The sequence below is a fragment of the Dipodascopsis tothii genome (assembly GCF_038497935.1).
Source record: "Dipodascopsis tothii strain CBS 759.85 unplaced genomic scaffold V1510scaffold_6, whole genome shotgun sequence".
NCBI lineage: Eukaryota > Fungi > Ascomycota > Lipomycetes > Lipomycetales > Lipomycetaceae > Neoaidaea > Neoaidaea tothii.
The window spans coordinates 51,629-67,572 of record NW_027117990.1 but is presented as its reverse complement, the minus strand read 5'-3'; the positions used below and the strand labels follow the sequence as shown (position 1 = coordinate 67,572).

Below are 15,944 nucleotides of genomic sequence, written 5' to 3'. Positions count from 1 at the left end.
CCGCCGCGCGCACCGCCGCGCGCACCGCCGCCCGCCGCCCGCCGCGCCGCCACGCCGCGCCGCACTCCGTCTGTCCTCGTTCAAACATTTAAACTACATAATTACAGCCCATCACACAGCAGAGTTGTGCGACTTGACAAACCGGCCCGACGGGTCCGCGTGGCAGCCCCAGTCGGCCTTGGGCACCCACCGCATGACCGTGTCCGCGCACGTCTTGGTCGGGAAGTGCTCGTCAAACATGCACCGGTACCAGTAGGCCTCCTTCGTCTCCGGCACGTCGTCGCCCCAGTGCGGCTTCGGGTTCGCCAGCTGGTCGTCGCTCACCATCAGCTCGGCCGTGTCCTTCAGACAGTCGATCCACGAGTAGCCCACGCCGTCCGAGAACTGCTCCTTCTGGCGCCACAGAATGTCCTCCGGCAGGTACGGCTTGCGGTCCTCCTCCGACAGCGACGCGTCGTTGCCGTACGTCGACACGTCGAACGCCTTGCGCAGGATGTACTTCTCCATACGGTCCTTGGTGATCATCTTCTCGGCCGGGTCGATGTTCATGACCAGCTCGAGGAAGGCCTTGTCCAGGAACGGCACACGCGCCTCCAGGCCCCACGCCGTCGTCGACTTGTTCGCGCGCAGGCAGTCGGCCAGGTTGAGGTTCTTGACCCGGCGCACGGTCTCCTCGTGGAACGACTCCTTCGACGGCGCCGCGCCAAAGTAGAGGTAGCCGCCGAAGATCTCGTCCGAGCCCTCGCCCGAGAGCACCATCTTGACGCCCTGGGCCTTGATCTTGCGCGACAGCAGGTACATCGGCGTCGACGCGCGGATCGTGGTCACGTCGAACGTCTCGAGGTGGTAGATCACGTCGTGCAGCGCGTCCAGGCCCTCGTCGATCGTGAACGTGTGCTCGTGGTGCACCGTGCCGATGAAGTCCGCCACCTTGCGCGCCGCCAGCAGGTCGGGCGCGCCGGGCAGGCCGACGGCAAACGAGTGCAGGCGCGGCCACGACGCCGCGCCCGACAGCTGGCCCTCCTCGTCGACGCCGGTCAGCTGGCCGTTCGTCGACGTCTTCTGCGCGCGCGCGGTCTCGCGGGCCGCGATCGACGCGATCAGCGACGAGTCCAGGCCGCCCGACAGCAGCACGCCGTACGGCACCTCCGACATCAGGCGCTTGCGCACCGACGACTCGAGCGTCGTGCGGATCGCGCTGTAGTCCAGCGGCGTCGACGGCACCTTCTCGCCGTCCCACCACGACGGCTTGAAGTACTGCGTGAGCTCGTCCGACGACGAGTCGTAGATGTGGCCGGGCGGGAACGAGATGATGTTGTCGCACACCTCGACCAGCGACTTCATCTCGGACGCAAAGTACACCGTGCCGGGCTGCTTCGACGACCGGCCCATGTACAGCGTCGTGATGCCGATCGGGTCGCGGGCCGCGATGATGCGGTCCTTGACCGCGTCGTACAGCACGAACGCAAACATGCCGTCCAGGTGGTTGGGCGCGTCCAGGCCGTACTTGGTGTACAGCGGGATGATGACCTCGCAGTCGCTCTGCGTCTTGAACGAGTACGCATCGCCGAGCTCTTTCCGCAGCACGCGGTGGTTGTAGATCTCGCCGTTGACGCCGAGGATGAGCGTCTCGTCGTCGTTGACCAGCGGCTGCGCACCCGAGTCTGCTCTGTCAGCGCTATCCGACATGCGCCCTGCCGGCGGCCGCCAGCCCGCCGTCGGCGGCGCCTTACCGCCCGAGGAAAATCTTCAGGGTCGCGGCAACCTTAATTGGCCGTCATCGGCCCTGGTCGATTTCTCGGCGACAGCGCCGCGAGGCCGCCCGCCGCCCGGGCAACGGCCAGGGCGGCCCCAGCCGGCCCCGGGGCGCTCCCGTGGAGGCCCTGGCACCGGCCGGCGCCGTCCGCCCGCCGCCCCGGCCGCGCCGGCTGCCCTGTGCTCTCACTTACCCAGACCGACAATGGCCAGGCGCTCGTGCGCAATGATCGTGCTGTTCTTGGTCACGTTGCCGCTCCAGTCGGGGCCACGGTGGCGGATGAGCTTCGAAAGCTGCAGCGCCTTGGGCTTGAACGCGGCCACGTTGGGGTGGTGGTGGCACGCAAAGATTCCACACATCTTCTCTAGTCTTCTATCCGCTCAATTCTGCTCGACGGTGCCCTTCCTGCTGAGTCTGCTGCAGTCTTGTCTGTAAGGACAACAATTGCGCTCGCGGTCTGTGTGTGCGTTCTGAACGAAAATAAATTTTCGCTTTTGCGCCCTTCAAATACAAAAATTTCGGGCGTTTTCCTTGAATTTTTTGCGTACTGACTCACCGATCTTGCTATCTTGCCCTAACCCTGTCGGTGTGAGCAATGCTCCCTTGTAATCGCCGAAAGAGCTCGAGGGTCAGCCAACACTAATTCAGCCCGTATTATTGGCGAGATCAGGCGCCGACACGGGCAGCGCGCTTCTATTCGGCACAGCCTGGCGATTGGCCAGCCGCGCACGACGCCGGCTGAGACAGTGGACCGAGGTACGGGCGCTTGGTGCGGGCGGCCGCGCGAGCAGACAGCCGACGGGTCGCGCGGAAGCGTGCCGGGTCGACGGGACTGACGGCAGACACTCGCACGGACGCGGCGGCGGGTCACCGGGCGGGTCACGCGCGCCCGTTGGGTCCGGACCCAGGTTACACGGGCCACACCGCGCGGCGGGAGCCTGCGTAGGCGCCAGACCGCACCAGCCACGACCCAAGCCGCAGGAGTTTGCACCGCGACACACCACCGATGTCGTCGTTCCTGTACTCGTCGTCGTCGCCGCCGTCGTCGCCGCTGCGGCCCCGCGGCGTCAACCGCGGGACGAGCCCGGGTCAGCTGTCGAGCTCGCCGTTCCGCGGCCACTCGATCGCGCGCCCGATGCAAGACGACGGCGGCCGGCGCCGCCGCGAAAAAGCCCGCGAGAGCCATCTGGAGACGCTGACGCGTAAACGCAACGCCATGTACCTGGCTGCGCGCGGCGGCGAGGAGGAGGTAGGACGCGCGCGGGACGCGCTGACGCAGATCATGAGCTTTGTGTGCCTGGCCGAGAGCCGCCGATGGGAGCGCAAGCTGCTGGCCGAGGTCGACGACGACGACATGGACGCGCTGCTGGACGGCGCGGAGGCCGCGGACGACGCGGAGGCGCACGAGCGCGCGCCGGACACGGACACCGAGATGGCTGCGCTGATGGACGCCGAGATGGACTACCTGGCGTCGCTGGACGAGGCCGGGCGCGACGCGCCCGACGCGCGCGGGGCCGCGCCGCACGAGCCGCACGAGCCGCACGAGCCGCATGAGCCGCACACCCCGCGCCGGCACGTGCGCGCACCGGCCACGCCCGACGCCGACATAGACATGGCTGAGGACTAATCTATTCTGCTACTGCACTGGGCATCCCTCGTCCCCGCCCGCCGCGGGCGCGCCGGGGACGCCGCCAAACATGCCCAGGTCGCCGACGTCGCCCATAATGTCGTCCGGCGGCGAGCCCGATTCCTGCATGCGGCGCATGCGCTCCATGATGTACTCCTTGTCTCCCGTGTTGGAGTCGCTGTAGCCGGGCCGCTCGAACCGCGCGACAATCTCGTGCACAGTCACGCTCTGGTCTTCGTAGCGCTTGACGTCTGCGGCCGGCAGCGTCGACCGGTGCTGATCGATCCACGCGCCGTACTTGTCGTCGAGCTCCTTCATGGGCTCGTACAGGATCTCCTTGGCTGTGAGCTCGTACATCATGCCGGCGAGCATCTCCTCGAAGCCGCCCTGGTCCTCGGCGGTGCCGGCGCCGGCCGAGTCCTGCAGCTGGCGAAGCATCTCGGCCAGGAACGCATCGTCGTCGCCAGCGGCGGGCGCCGCGTCTGCCTCGCGCAGCCGCTCGAGCGTCTTGGCGACCGTGTCCTGCAGCGAGGGCGCGCCGGCAGCGGCACTGGTGGCCGCGCCGGCGGGCTTGGTCGGACCGTTGGCCGGGCCGGCCTTGCCAGCCGCATCGACCGCGCCGTCGCTGATCTCAGCCACAAGCGCCTCAAACTCCTTGCGCTTCTCGGGCGTCGACGAGATGTCCTTCAGCAGATCTTCCATGCCGAGCTGCAGCTGGCGGGCAAAGTCGTCCTCCAGCGCAGCCGCACCGGGCGCGGGCGCGGCCGGCGCGGGCGCCGGCGCCGGCGTCGGCACAAACTGGTCGAGGACGTCTGGCGTCAGCGGGCCCGGCGGCTACGTACCGTCCAGGTCGTCCAGGTCGTCGTCGGAATCGTGGGGAGCCATGGGGTGCTGGGCGAGCGGGCGCGCGCACAAACAGGCGACGTGCACGTGACAGCATCGGCTGCCACGCACGTGACACGCACGTGATACATCACGTGACCGGCCGCGCCCTTTTTTTTCGGCGCCGTTCGCCCTCCACCTCCTCCCCACGAGACGCAACCAAGATGTCGTCGCTGTGCCTGAACAGGCTCCAGGAGGAGCGGTAAGTGCAGGCGCGCGGCCGGGCCGGCCGGCCGCCGCGCTGACAGCGCTGACGGGCAGGAAACAATGGCGCAAGGACCACCCGTTCGGGTTCTACGCCAAGCCCAACAAGCTCGCGGACGGCTCGCTCGACCTCATGACGTGGTCGGTGGGCATCCCCGGCAAGGCCGGCACGATCTGGGCCGGCGGGCAGTACAAGCTCACGATCACGTTCCCCAACGAGTACCCCGCCAAGCCGCCCAAGTGCCAGTTTCCGGCCGGGTTCTGGCACCCGAACGTGTACCCGTCCGGCACGGTCTGTCTTTCGATCCTCAACGAGTCGGAGGACTGGCGGCCGGCGATCACGCTCAAGCAGATCCTGCTGGGCATCCAGGAGCTGCTGGACAACCCCAACGTCAACTCGCCGGCGCAGTCGGACGCGTTCAACGTGTTCCGGCGCGACAAGGCGCTGTACAAGCGCCGGGTGCACCAGCAGATGAAGGAGTACGCCCAGTAGGGCCTGTAGATCATGTATTCTAGTGTATATTACGTATCGTACACCTCACCGGCCGGCGAGCGCGTCGCGGCCCTTGTCGGCCTTGGCGTAGAAGCGCTGGTAGTAGTGCTGGTAGTAGAGCACGTAAGCGTCGTAGCCGCCGTAGGGCGCGTACGGGTCGGCCGCGGCCATCGCTGCCGCCGCGTTCTCGATCACGGCCGACGACTGGTACGTCATGAACTCGCGGCCAGGGTCGCTGCCGCGGTCGCGGCCGCGGTCGCGCCGCGACGGGCGCGCGCCGGGGTTGGCCTTGTGCTGCTCGTACTGCTCGCGGATGGACCCGAGCAGGTCGTGGCAGAGCTCGACCGCGCGCCGGACGTCGTACGTGTCGGCGCCGGCGACGTGCAGGTGCAGCGGCTCGTCGGCCTCGCGGCCGGTGTCGACCTCGAGGTACTGCGAGCCGTGGCCGCGGATCTGCACGCGCGTGCGCGTCTCGTTCTGGATGTGCTTGACGTTGGCGCCCATGGGGCCGACGATCTGGCCGCGCAGGTTGAAGCCCGGCAGCGGGTCGAGCCCGATGAAGACCTTGTCCTCGAGCACGCCGCGGCGGTAGCCGGTCGTGGGCCCGGACGCGGGCGCGGGCTTGGGCGAGAACGCGATCGCGCCGGTCGTCGCGGTGAGGCGGGCCGCGCCCGGCGCGGCCAGCGCCGTCGGCGCGGCCGGCGCCGGCGTCCGCGGCGGCGGCTCGTAGCCCGACGCCAGCGGGCCCGGGCCGGGCCCGGCCGCCGGCGCGCCCGGCGTGCTGCCGCGGTCGCGGTCGCCGCGGTCGTCGCGGTCGGCCGCGATCAGCGCCTCGATCCGCGTGACCGCGCGCTCAAGGCCGTCGCGGCTGAGCGCCGTCACGTGCAGGTACAGCGGCGGGTCGGCGTCCGACGCCAGCGACTTGTCCGGGTAGTATCGGCCGCGGGTCGTCACGTCCGCGCCCGTCTCGGCCTTGATCATCGCCTGCGTCTGCCCCTTGGTCAGCGTGTACCGGTTCCGCAGGTCGTTGATCTCGATGTCCTTGCTGTAGTCCTGCGCGTCCTCCGCCGCCGGGCTCGGCTCGGCCAGCCGCTTCGCCTGGATCTGCGCGTTGATGCGCTCCGCCGCGGCCGCTGTCCGTCAGCTTCCATCGCCGCCCCGCGCCCGCCCGCTGCCATCCATCGCCCGCACTCACCCGCCGCCGAGATCCGGTCGCGCCGGTCCCGCTCCGGCCGCCGCTCGTCCCGCCGCTCGTCGTGGTTCGGATTGAACGGGTCGCGCCGGCCCCGCGGCGACGCCGACCGCTCCCGCGTCCGCTCGCGCTCGCGGTCCCGCGGGGGCGGCGACCGCCCCGACCTCATCCGCCGCTCGCGTTCTCTGTCCATTGCTCGGTGTGATGGCCCCGCGCGCGTGCTGTGACGGCCCTTCCAAGCTCGGTCTGTGGTGTCTGCGGCGTGGTGGCTCTAAGTGACTCACCGCCAAAAATCGGCGCCAAAAAGGCGGTGAGGAGAAAAAAATTTGCCTGGCGAAAGCTTCTCCGGACAGTTTCCCAGACACACACTCAAGCACAGCTCGGGTGGCTCGGACAGACGGCCGAGGGAGACAGATTGCAGACGCGGGTGCTCTAGCGAGGGTGCAGACGCAGATCAGACAGCAGCCAAGATGATGAGCAGAATGCGCCTGGGCGCCGGTATCGGCCGGGCCGTGACGAGGACGCCCGCGCGCGCGCTGAGCGGGTCGGCGGCGGCGGCGAGCGAGAGCCCGTCGTCGACGTCGGCGCTGGCGTACAAGCTGCACCGGCGGCACTTCCCGTCCAAGCCGCGGATCACGACGCCGACGTGGAGCGCGTCGTCGGCGGTGTCGTCGATTCTGTACGAGACGCCGCTGCCGACGGAGGAGAACCCGTCGACGTCGCACGTGCTCAACTGCCTCGTGCAGAACGAGCCGGGCGTGCTGTCGCGCGTGGCGGGCATCCTGGCCGCGCGCGGCTTCAACATCGACTCGCTGGTGGTGTGCAACACCGAGGTGGAGAACCTGTCGCGGATGACGATCGTGCTGCGCGGCAAGAACTCGGTGATCGAGCAGGCGCGGCGCCAGCTCGAGGACCTCGTGCCCGTGTGGGCCGTGCTCGACTACACCAACACGCCGATCGTGCAGCGCGAGCTGCTGCTGGCCAAGGTGACGCTGCTGGGCCCGGAGTACTTCGAGGACCTGCTGGCGCACCACGAGGCCGGCGGCGCGACGGCGGACGCGGCCGAGCGCCCGGACGAGCCGTTCCACCCGGCGTCGCTGCCGGCGAGCGAGGCGCTGCGCCAGAAGCACCAGCACCTGGACGCGATCACCAAGCTGGCGGCCCAGTTCGGCGGCAAGATCAACCACATCTCGTCGACGAACTGCATCGTCGAGCTGTGCGCCAAGCCGGAGCGGCTGTCGGACTTCATCCAGCTCCTGCAGCCGTTCGGCATCCTCGAGCTCGCGCGCTCGGGCCGCATGGTGCTCACGCGCACGCCGCTCGAGGGCGCGGAGAAGGCCGACGTGGCCTCGGCCGAGGAGATCGTCGACCTGACCCAGCTGCCGCCGGGCTAGAGATATACATTATATAATACATTGGCTTAGTAGTCGTCGCCGCGCGAGACGACCTCCTTGACCGTCGGCCGCAGGATCAGCGTGTGCTCGAACTGGGCCGTGAACGAGCCCTTCTGGTCGACGAGGGGGGGGTAGTCCTGCACCAGGCCGGCCTTGACCAGGCTCGCCAACGCAAACAGGTACTTCTCCTCGCCGAGCCGGTCGAGGTAGCGCCGGCAGAACGGCAGCGTGCCAAAGTGCTTGTCGATCGTGTTGAGCAGCGTCTTGGCCGCGTTGAGCCGCAGCGGCACGTGCCCGGCGCTGACGCGCTTGCCGTAGTGCGAGCACTCGCCGTCCTCGAGCACGTGCCCGCGCCCGGTCGACCCGAACGTCTCGATCGCGAACGTCTCGCCCTCCTCCATGCGCGTCTGGTCGCCGTTGTGCACGATCGGCACGCTCTTGCCGCCGTGGATCTCGTACGGGTTGATGTTGTGCCCGTTGAGGTTGCGGATCGGCTTGACGGGGTACGTCTTGCCGCCGATCTCGACCTCGTACGACTCCATGGTCTCCTGGATCGCCGAGCCGATGTCGCACAGCCGGACGTCGATGCCGGCCTCGCGGATGCCCGTGTTGGTCGCGTCCCGGACGGCCTCGAGCAGCTTGTCGTACGTGGGGTCCGCCGTCCACGTGAACGCCGAGTCGATGATCCGCCCGTTGACGTGCACGCCAAAGTCGACCTTCATCACGTCCTCGTACTGCAGCACCGTCTTGTCGCCCGCGTTGGGCGTGTAGTGCGCGGCGACGTGGTTGAGCGACACTCCGGTCGGGAAGCCCATGCCGGCCTCCAGCCCGTCGCCCTCGACCAGCGACCGCACCGAGCCCTCGATCAGCTCCGTGATCTCCGTCGTGGTCATGCCGGGCTTGATTGCCTTGCGCGCGTACTGCCGCACTTGCCGGTGCACCTCGGCCGCCTTGCGCAGGTCGTTGTACTGCTGCTCGGCCGCCTCGAGCCGGTCGAGGTACCGCTTCTCCTCGTTGGTCTCGCGGCTGAGGTTGTCGTCCTTGTACGACTGCAGCTCGCCCTCGGGGTACTTGCCGCTGGTGAAGAGCTTCGAGAGCCCGACCGTGGGCGGCTCCGTCTGCTTGCTCGGCGTCTTCTTGCTCTTCTTCTTGGGCTTCTTCTTCTTCTTCTTGGCGCCTGCGGTCAGCGCGCCCGCCGCGCCCACGTACCGGTCGTGTCCTTGGCCCCGTCGTCCTCCACGTCGTCGCCATCCTCGTCCGCGGGCTCGGGATCGGCCGCGGCCGCCGCGTCCTTCTCCGCCACTGGCCGTTAGCGATCCGTACTGCCCGCACCCGGCGGCAGCCGGGCGCGCGCGCGCGCCGGCCAGCTTCCGCACACCGCGCACGCGCCCAGTGGCCCCGGCAGGCGCCCGCGCCGGCCGCCGGCCGCGTGCGCGGTGGCCGTCGCCGTCGCCGCCGCCCGCGCCGTTGTCCCCAACCCACCTGACGCAGCGGCCATCTTCTTGTCGAGCTCGTCCTGTGACATGGTGCGGCCCGTCGCTACTGTATCCGAATCGAACAGCGTCTCTGGATGGCTCTCGGCGTTCCTGAGACTGTCGCTGAAAAAATTGCGCGGTCTGGTCGACTTCTACGGATTTGAAAGAAAAAGTCGAGATCTGGCACTAGCCCCGGGTAACAGTGGGCCACCGCCCGATAGACGCACGCCCGGCTAGCGCTGGCGCCACGGCCCGGCCGGCACGCGCCACGCCGCGGCACGGCGGCGCACGCCAATGGCCAGCGGGCGCCGGGCGGGCCGGGCGGCGGCGGCAGGGCCCGCCCAGGGTTAGGGCTGGTAATTAGGGCCGACCCCTAAATATCCCTAATTCCCACCAGGGCTAGGGCCAGGCGGCTCGCCGTGTCTAGACCTGGACCACCGGCCGACGCAGCCGCAGCACGAGAGCGCAATCGGCGACAACCACGGACTTATAGAGGCTCTCGCGCGCTGGCAGGTGCCGCGCACGCCCGGACGGATCTCTCACGCGCCGCGCACGTCCCTCGACTACTCCCGGGCCGAAATCGCTGCAGGCAGCCTTGACCAACCGACATGCTCGCAGGCAGCTGCAGACCGCAGGCCCGGCGGCTCGCCGCGGCCACGGACAGCAGGGCCATTGCGCCCGCGCGGCGGGCCGTGCACACGCACTACGAGACGCTGAACGTGCCGCGCACGGCGACGCACCAGGAGATCCGGGCGCAGTTCTACAAGCTGTCGAAGAAGTACCACCCCGACGTCGTTTCGTCGGTGAGCGCGTCGCGGGCCAAGTTCGAGGAGATCTCCCAGGCGTACTCGATCCTGGGCAACGCCGGCAGCCGCAAGGAGTACGACGTGCAGCTCAACATCACGATCAACAGCACGTCGAGCCAGGCCAACACGGCGTACTACGCGAGCACGGCGCCGACCGGGTCCGGCTGGGGCGGGCGGCGGTCGGCGCGCATGCGCACCGGCCCGGTCCGCTCCGAGACGTACAACCCAGAGTACCGGCAGTCGCAGGCGGAGCGCAGCTACGAGCCGCGAACCGCGGACCCGAGCGCCGGGTTCCACCGCACGGGCGACAACAACGATGTGCCGCACTTTGACTTTGAGGCACACCGGCGCCAGATGGAGAAGCATCTGAAGTACCGCGAGCGCCTCGACCACGAGCGGCGGATGGAGAAGCAGCGCCGCGAGATGGAGAAGCGCGGGATCCGGTTCTAGCTACGGAGTAGAGGTCTAAGGGTGTATTTAGAGTAATCAAGACAGGTGTCCAAACGCTTAGGCGTCGAAGGCCAGGGAGAAGCCGAGCTGGGGTTAGCGGGCGCGGGCCGGGGACGTACCTTGTGGGCGGGCTCCTGGAGGCGCTGGGTGTCGACCGAGATGCCGAGGCCGAGCTTGACGCCCGGGCGCAGGGTCTGCAGGTACGACAGCGAGGCAATGCCGGCCGAGTTGATCTTGGCCTTGGCGGACGCGTTCGAGTCGATGGCGTACTTGGTGCCGACCTCGAGCGAGACCTGCGAGGCCGACTTGGAGTTCCAGGTGGCCTTGGCGCCGGCCTCGACGGCGGGGTTGACCTTGTGGTAGTACGAGGCCGAGAACAGGCTCAGGTTGTTGGTCGCCGTGATGGCGGCCGAGTAGACCGGGACCGAGTAGCCGATGGCGGCCGAGTACTTGGTGATGCGGCCGCCGAGGACGTCGTAGCCAACCTCGGCGCCGGCAAGGAAGCCGTCGTGGCCGACGGTGGCGTCACCGGTGAACGAGGGGCCCTTGAGCAGGTCGAAGAACGCGCGGGCGTTGATCGACGGCTGGCGGAAGTAGATGCCGAGCTTGGCGGCCTTGGTGCCCGACGTCGGCAGGAACGACGTCGAGACCTCGGTCTTGAGGCCGGGCGTGAGCGCCTCGTCGAGCTCGATCTTGGTGTCGACGACGTTGGCGGTCGACCACGCCTGGGTCAGGGCCAGGCCCGACGCCTTGTCGGCGTACTTGGCCTCGAGGCCGCCCGAGATGGACTTGTCGTCCTGCGACTTGCCGCGGACGGTGAACGCAACGCCGTTGGGGGCCTTGGTCTTGATTTCCAGCGCCGCGGGCGACAGGTGGAAGAAGTCTCTGCCGAGCAGACCGTTGGTGCTGCCGGCGATGTTGGGGAAGTCGACGGGGGCCATTGTTCAAAATTTGCGTGGAAGCCAATTGAGGAGAAAGGAAAAGAGGAAGGAGGGAAACGGGCGCAGAAAATAAAGCACGCAGCGGCAGGCGCGGCAAAGAAGAAAGTGGAAGGTTAGGCGGGCGAGGGGGGTCCAACAAAACGGCCAACAACCATGGCGGGCTAGTGGTCCGGGCGAGCGCAGCCGGGCGCGTGTGGCGCAGCACACCACTGCGCGCGGCGGGGTGCGGCGTTTAGTGGACCGGCGCGGCCAGCGAACACGGCCAGGACCGCCAGGCACGCCCGGGTAATTGCACCGCCACGCGGCGCCGCGCTCGGCTCCCGCGCCGGCCTGCCGGCTCCGCTTATATCGCGGCCGCGGGCGACCGGCGCGGCGCAGGCCGTGGCGCGGGGCCGAGCGGCCGGCGGCCGGGCTGCCGGCGGGCCCGCCCTCGCGCCTGCGCCGGCCGCTCGTGGCCGCCCGTGGCCGCCCGTGGCCGCCCGCGTCGCACGTTCTCGATCCGCGGACCGCCAGCGCACCCGGCCCACGCCCGCACATGGCGTGCCGGCCGGCGCGGTGCGGCCAATGAGCGGCCGCGCCGCGGCGGGTGCCGCCGCCTTACCCGGCGCCGCCGCGGGCCGCCCCGACCCGCGCTTGCGCTGCCTGTTTCGCCTAGCGCGGGCGCGGCCGCCGGCCCGTGCGGCGTTACCCGGCCGCCCGCCGCTCTTCTCGCCGCCCTCCGCCCTCCGCCGCGCAACCACCATGGGCCATCTAGTCACCATCGCGAGCTGGTAGGTCGTCGCCGGGCCCGCTGACCCAGCGCGCTCAACCAGTGGGCCCTCGACTTCGAGGGCAACCTCTCCCGGATCGTCCAGAGCATCGTCGAGGCCAAGCAGCAGGGCGCAAAGCTGCGCGTCGGCCCCGAGCTCGAGATCACCGGCTATGGCTGTCTCGACCACTTCCTCGAGCAGGACACGTACATGCACTCGTGGGAGATGTACGCGATCCTGCTCCAGCACCCCGACTGCCAGGACATCCTGCTCGACGTGGGCATGCCGGTCATGCACAAGGGCATCCGCTACAACTGCCGGATGATCTCGTACGGCCCGCGCGTGCTCTTCATCCGGCCCAAGCTCTGGCTGGCCAACGACGGCAACTACCGCGAGATGCGCTACTTCACGCCGTGGATGAAGCCGCGCCACGTCGAGACGTTCGCGCTGCCGCGGGCGATCGCCAACATCACCGGCCAGGACGAGGTCGACTTCGGCGACGCCGTGCTGCAGACCAAGGACGTCGTGCTGGGCGCCGAGACGTGCGAGGAGCTGTTCACGCCGGACGCGCCGCACATCGACATGTCGCTCGACGGCATCGAGATCTTCACCAACTCGAGCGGGTCGCACCACGAGCTGCGCAAGCTGGACGTGCGGCTCAACCTGATCACGGAGGCCACGGCCAAGTGCGGCGGCGTGTACCTGTACGCCAACCAGCGCGGCTGCGACGGCGACCGGCTGTACTACGACGGGTGCCCGCTGATCGTGGTCAACGGCAAGGTGGTCGCGCAGGGCTCGCAGTTCTCGCTGGACGACGTCGAGGTCATCTCGGCGACGGTGGACCTCGACGACGTGCGCTCGTACCGGTCGCTCATGTCGCACGGCATCCAGAGCCGCACGACGCCCAAGTACCAGCGCGTCAAGGTCGCGCTGGCGCTGTCGCCGTCGGCCAGCACGTTCGACCCGCGCATCGTGCCCAACAAGCCGCGGCCGATCCGGTACCACAGCCCGGAGGAGGAGATCGCGCTGGGCCCGGCGTGCTGGCTGTGGGACTACCTGCGCCGGTCCAAGTCCGCCGGGTTCTTCCTGCCGCTGTCGGGCGGCATCGACAGCTGCGCGACGGCCACGATCGTGCACTCGATGTGCCGGCTGGTCGTGGCCGCGTGCGCCGAGGGCAAGGCCCAGGTCATCGAGGACGCGCGCCGGGCGGCCGGCGTGGCCGGCTCGGAGTACGTGCCGACCGACCCGGCCGAGTTCGCCAACCGCATCTTCCACACGTGCTACATGGGCACGGAGAACTCGTCGTTCGAGACGCGCAAGCGCGCGACGCAGCTGGCGACCGACATCGGCTCGTACCACGTCGACCTCAACATGGACTCGGCCGTCGCGGCCGTGCGCGACGTCTTTGTCGTCGTCACCGGCAAGCGGCCGCTCTTCCGGGTCCACGGCGGCACCGACGTCGAGAACCTGGCGCTGCAGAACATCCAGGCGCGGCTGCGCATGGTCCTCGCGTACCTGTTCGCCCAGCTGCTGCCGTGGGCGCGCTCGCGCAAGGGCGGCGGCGGCCTGCTCGTGCTGGGCTCGGCCAACGTGGACGAGTGCCTGCGCGGGTACCTGACCAAGTACGACTGCTCGTCCGCCGACATCAACCCCATCGGCGGCATCTCCAAGACGGACCTCAAGGCGTTCATCGCCTACGCGTGCCGCGAGTTCCAGATGCCCGTCCTGCAGTCGTTCCTCGACGCCGTCCCCACCGCCGAGCTCGAGCCCATCACCGCCACGTACGTGCAGAGCGACGAGGCCGACATGGGCATGACGTACGAGGAGCTCTCGGTGTTTGGCCGGCTGCGCAAGGTCGACAAGTGCGGCCCCTACAGCATGTTCATCAAGCTCTACCACGAGTGGACGCCGCGGCTGTCGACCGAGCAGATCGCCACCAAGGTCAAGAACTTCTTCTTCTACTACGCCATCAACCGCCACAAGCAGACGGTGCTGACGCCGAGCTACCACGCCGAGCAGTACTCGCCGGACGACAACCGGTTCGACCTGCGGCCGTTCCTGATCCCGAACATGCGCTACGGGTGGGCGGCGAAGAAGATCGACGCCGTGGTCGAGTCGCTGCGCGAGCGCGACGGCGGCGCGGGCAAGGACGAGTGATTAGCAATACTACTGAGTCGACCAGACGCGGACGGTGCCGTCGTCGCTGGCGGACACAAACATGTGGCGGTCGACCGGGTTCCACGAGACCGAGTTGACGGTCTTGGCGTGGCCGGGCAGCACGGCCAGCAGGTTGCCGTCGTCGCGGCGCCAGACGTAGACGTTGGCGTCCTCGCTGCCCGAGACGACGAAGGTCTCGACGACGCCGGCGGGCTCGCCGGCGCCGGGGCGCGCGGCGTAGCCGCCGCCGAAGCACGACCGGATGACGTACTGCTTCTGGACCTGGCCGAGGCACCGGCGGACGAGCCGCAGGCTGGCGAGGTCCCAGATCTGGACCTCCTTGTTCTTGCAGCTGACGAGCGCGCAGCGGCCGTCGCGCGAGACCGAGACGCACGTCATCTCGGCGTCGGTCTCGACCTGGGCCGCGCACTTGCGGCTGGCCACGTCGTAGACCTGCAGCCGGGTCTCGTTGCAGATGGCGACGACGCGCTGGCCGTCGGGCGTCAGCGCGATGTCGTAGATGCGGCTGCCGTTCCACTGGAAGACGATCTTGGGGTCGTGGATGCCGTGCCAGAGCGTGATCGAGCGGTTGGGGTCCAGCGACGACGTCAGGAACTCGTCGCCGGACGGCAGCCACTCGCACGCCGTCAGCGGCTCGGTGAAGCCGTCGATCGTGGCCAGGCACTCGCCCGAGGCCGTGTCCCAGATCTTGATGCGCCGCTCGTAGCCGCCGGTGATCATGCGCGAGTCGTCCGCGCTCCAGGCCAGGACCGTGACCGCGTTCGAGTGCTCGCGCAGGACGTGCACCGGCTCGAACGTGCGCGTGTCCCAGATGATGACCGTGCGGTCGGCCGACGCCGTCGCCAGCCGCGCGCCGTCGTGCGAGAACATCGTGAACCAGACCTCGGACTCGTGCGCCGTCAGCACCTTCGCCGTCGTCGTCGGCAGCTGCTGGCGGCCGCACACGTGGTCCGCGTACAGCGTCGTCGGCCCCGCCGGGTTGTGGTACACGCACCGGCACTCCTGGTACCGCTGGGCCTGGTCCAGCAGCGTCTGCAGCCGGCCCGGCGGGATCATCACCGCGGGCGAGATGCACTTCTGCAGCTCGCCCAGCAGCACCTGCCGCGAGTCGCCGCCCGCGCCGCTCCACCGCGCCTGCGTGCGCAGGTCGGCCACGGACGCGCACATCATCAGCCCCGACAGGAAGTGCAGCTGCCGCGTGTCGTACTCCAGCGGCGCCAGCTCCCCGCGCAGCACCCCCAGCGCCCGCACCATGTCGCGCTGCTCCAGCAGCTCGAGGTACTTCTGCTGGCGCACGTAGAACTGCAGCGTCGCCAGCTCCGCGCCCTCCCGCAGCTCGATCCGCCCCAGCACGCCCTCCGCCGTCTCCCACGCGCCCGCCAGCACCGCCGCCCGGAACGCCGCCACGTCCGCGCTCTCGATCGAGCACCCGCTCTCGCGCTCCAGGCTCGCCGCCGCCGCCCCGTATCCCATCTCGTGCAGCGCCTGTATCATCAGCCGCGTCACCTCCTCCTGGCGGCCGCCCGCCGCCCGCTCGTGCCCGTTGGCCACTGTCATCGCGCGGGTCATCTGCCGCTTCCGCTGCTGCGCTGTCGGCGACCCGTGCGCGCGTTTCGCGCCGGGCGCGTTCTCCTGCTCGTCTCGGCCGCTCTTCCGGCCGCCTGCGCTCGCGCGCCTGCTGCTCTGTGCCGTACGCTCCAGACCGGCTGTGCCTGGTCCGCGATCCTGTGCGGTCTCGCGATGCGGGCGCTGCGCGTGGCGATCTGCTGGCTAGCCCGGCACGTGATGCACACCCGC

The 15,944-nt window shown here is 69.2% G+C and overlaps 11 protein-coding genes across 11 annotated transcripts; 4 read left to right on the top strand and 7 right to left on the bottom strand.

The window, feature by feature from the left end:
- Window positions 1–73: 73 nt before the first annotated feature.
- Window positions 74–2,276, bottom strand: V1510DRAFT_444271 (uncharacterized protein). Its single transcript, XM_066935682.1, has 2 exons — window positions 1,950–2,276; window positions 74–1,664 (listed from the first exon to the last, which is right to left on the bottom strand). Exons 1-2 carry the CDS (start codon window positions 2,113–2,115, stop codon window positions 112–114), a joined length of 1,719 nt encoding a protein of 572 aa, XP_066790446.1. The 5' UTR covers window positions 2,116–2,276; the 3' UTR covers window positions 74–111.
- V1510DRAFT_412417 (uncharacterized protein) lies at window positions 2,176–3,378 on the bottom strand. The gene is made up of 3 exons (XM_066933064.1): window positions 3,345–3,378; window positions 3,036–3,296; window positions 2,176–3,005 (listed from the first exon to the last, which is right to left on the bottom strand). Exon 3 carries the CDS (start codon window positions 2,940–2,942, stop codon window positions 2,331–2,333), a length of 612 nt encoding a protein of 203 aa, XP_066790445.1. The 5' UTR covers window positions 2,943–3,005; window positions 3,036–3,296; window positions 3,345–3,378; the 3' UTR covers window positions 2,176–2,330.
- V1510DRAFT_390631 (Pex19 protein) lies at window positions 3,370–4,277 on the bottom strand. Its single transcript, XM_066931759.1, has 2 exons — window positions 4,226–4,277; window positions 3,370–4,195 (listed from the first exon to the last, which is right to left on the bottom strand). Exons 1-2 carry the CDS (start codon window positions 4,266–4,268, stop codon window positions 3,393–3,395), a joined length of 846 nt encoding a protein of 281 aa, XP_066790444.1. The 5' UTR covers window positions 4,269–4,277; the 3' UTR covers window positions 3,370–3,392.
- A 140-nt stretch (window positions 4,278–4,417) lies between these two features.
- Window positions 4,418–5,010, top strand: V1510DRAFT_412414 (ubiquitin-conjugating enzyme/RWD-like protein). Its single transcript, XM_066933063.1, has 2 exons — window positions 4,418–4,467; window positions 4,527–5,010. Exons 1-2 carry the CDS (start codon window positions 4,430–4,432, stop codon window positions 4,960–4,962), a joined length of 474 nt encoding a protein of 157 aa, XP_066790443.1. The 5' UTR covers window positions 4,418–4,429; the 3' UTR covers window positions 4,963–5,010.
- Window positions 5,008–6,015, bottom strand: V1510DRAFT_361774 (uncharacterized protein; the record flags this gene model as incomplete). The annotated part of the gene is made up of 2 exons (XM_066931078.1): window positions 5,008–5,685; window positions 5,809–6,015. Coding segments are annotated over 2 exons (885 nt in total), but the record flags the coding sequence as incomplete, so codon positions are not given.
- A 470-nt stretch (window positions 6,016–6,485) lies between these two features.
- On the top strand, window positions 6,486–7,561 carry V1510DRAFT_304633 (uncharacterized protein). The gene has a single exon (XM_066930698.1). It carries the CDS (start codon window positions 6,625–6,627, stop codon window positions 7,546–7,548), a length of 924 nt encoding a protein of 307 aa, XP_066790441.1. The 5' UTR covers window positions 6,486–6,624; the 3' UTR covers window positions 7,549–7,561.
- On the bottom strand, window positions 7,520–9,280 carry V1510DRAFT_374389 (peptidase M24, structural domain-containing protein). The gene is made up of 3 exons (XM_066931526.1): window positions 9,031–9,280; window positions 8,758–8,850; window positions 7,520–8,725 (listed from the first exon to the last, which is right to left on the bottom strand). Exons 1-3 carry the CDS (start codon window positions 9,071–9,073, stop codon window positions 7,575–7,577), a joined length of 1,287 nt encoding a protein of 428 aa, XP_066790440.1. The 5' UTR covers window positions 9,074–9,280; the 3' UTR covers window positions 7,520–7,574.
- Window positions 9,281–9,721: 441 nt separating this feature from the next.
- V1510DRAFT_357608 (DnaJ domain-containing protein) lies at window positions 9,722–10,264 on the top strand (the record flags this gene model as incomplete). The annotated part of the gene is made up of 1 exon (XM_066930901.1): window positions 9,722–10,264. A coding segment is annotated over one exon (543 nt), but the record flags the coding sequence as incomplete, so codon positions are not given.
- Window positions 10,265–10,287: 23 nt separating this feature from the next.
- Window positions 10,288–11,513, bottom strand: V1510DRAFT_412403 (porin POR1). The gene is made up of 2 exons (XM_066933062.1): window positions 10,399–11,513; window positions 10,288–10,366 (listed from the first exon to the last, which is right to left on the bottom strand). The coding sequence occupies exons 1-2, from the start codon at window positions 11,218–11,220 to the stop codon at window positions 10,337–10,339; spliced, it is 852 nt and encodes a 283-aa protein (XP_066790438.1). The 5' UTR covers window positions 11,221–11,513; the 3' UTR covers window positions 10,288–10,336.
- Window positions 11,514–11,961: 448 nt separating this feature from the next.
- V1510DRAFT_361679 (uncharacterized protein) lies at window positions 11,962–14,126 on the top strand (the record flags this gene model as incomplete). Its single annotated transcript, XM_066931074.1, has 2 exons — window positions 11,962–11,990; window positions 12,020–14,126. The coding sequence occupies 2 exons, from the start codon at window positions 11,962–11,964 to the stop codon at window positions 14,124–14,126; spliced, it is 2,136 nt and encodes a 711-aa protein (XP_066790437.1).
- Window positions 14,058–15,880, bottom strand: V1510DRAFT_412400 (WD40-repeat-containing domain protein). Its single transcript, XM_066933061.1, has one exon. It carries the CDS (start codon window positions 15,714–15,716, stop codon window positions 14,136–14,138), a length of 1,581 nt encoding a protein of 526 aa, XP_066790436.1. The 5' UTR covers window positions 15,717–15,880; the 3' UTR covers window positions 14,058–14,135.
- Between the last annotated feature and the right edge of the window lie 64 nt (window positions 15,881–15,944).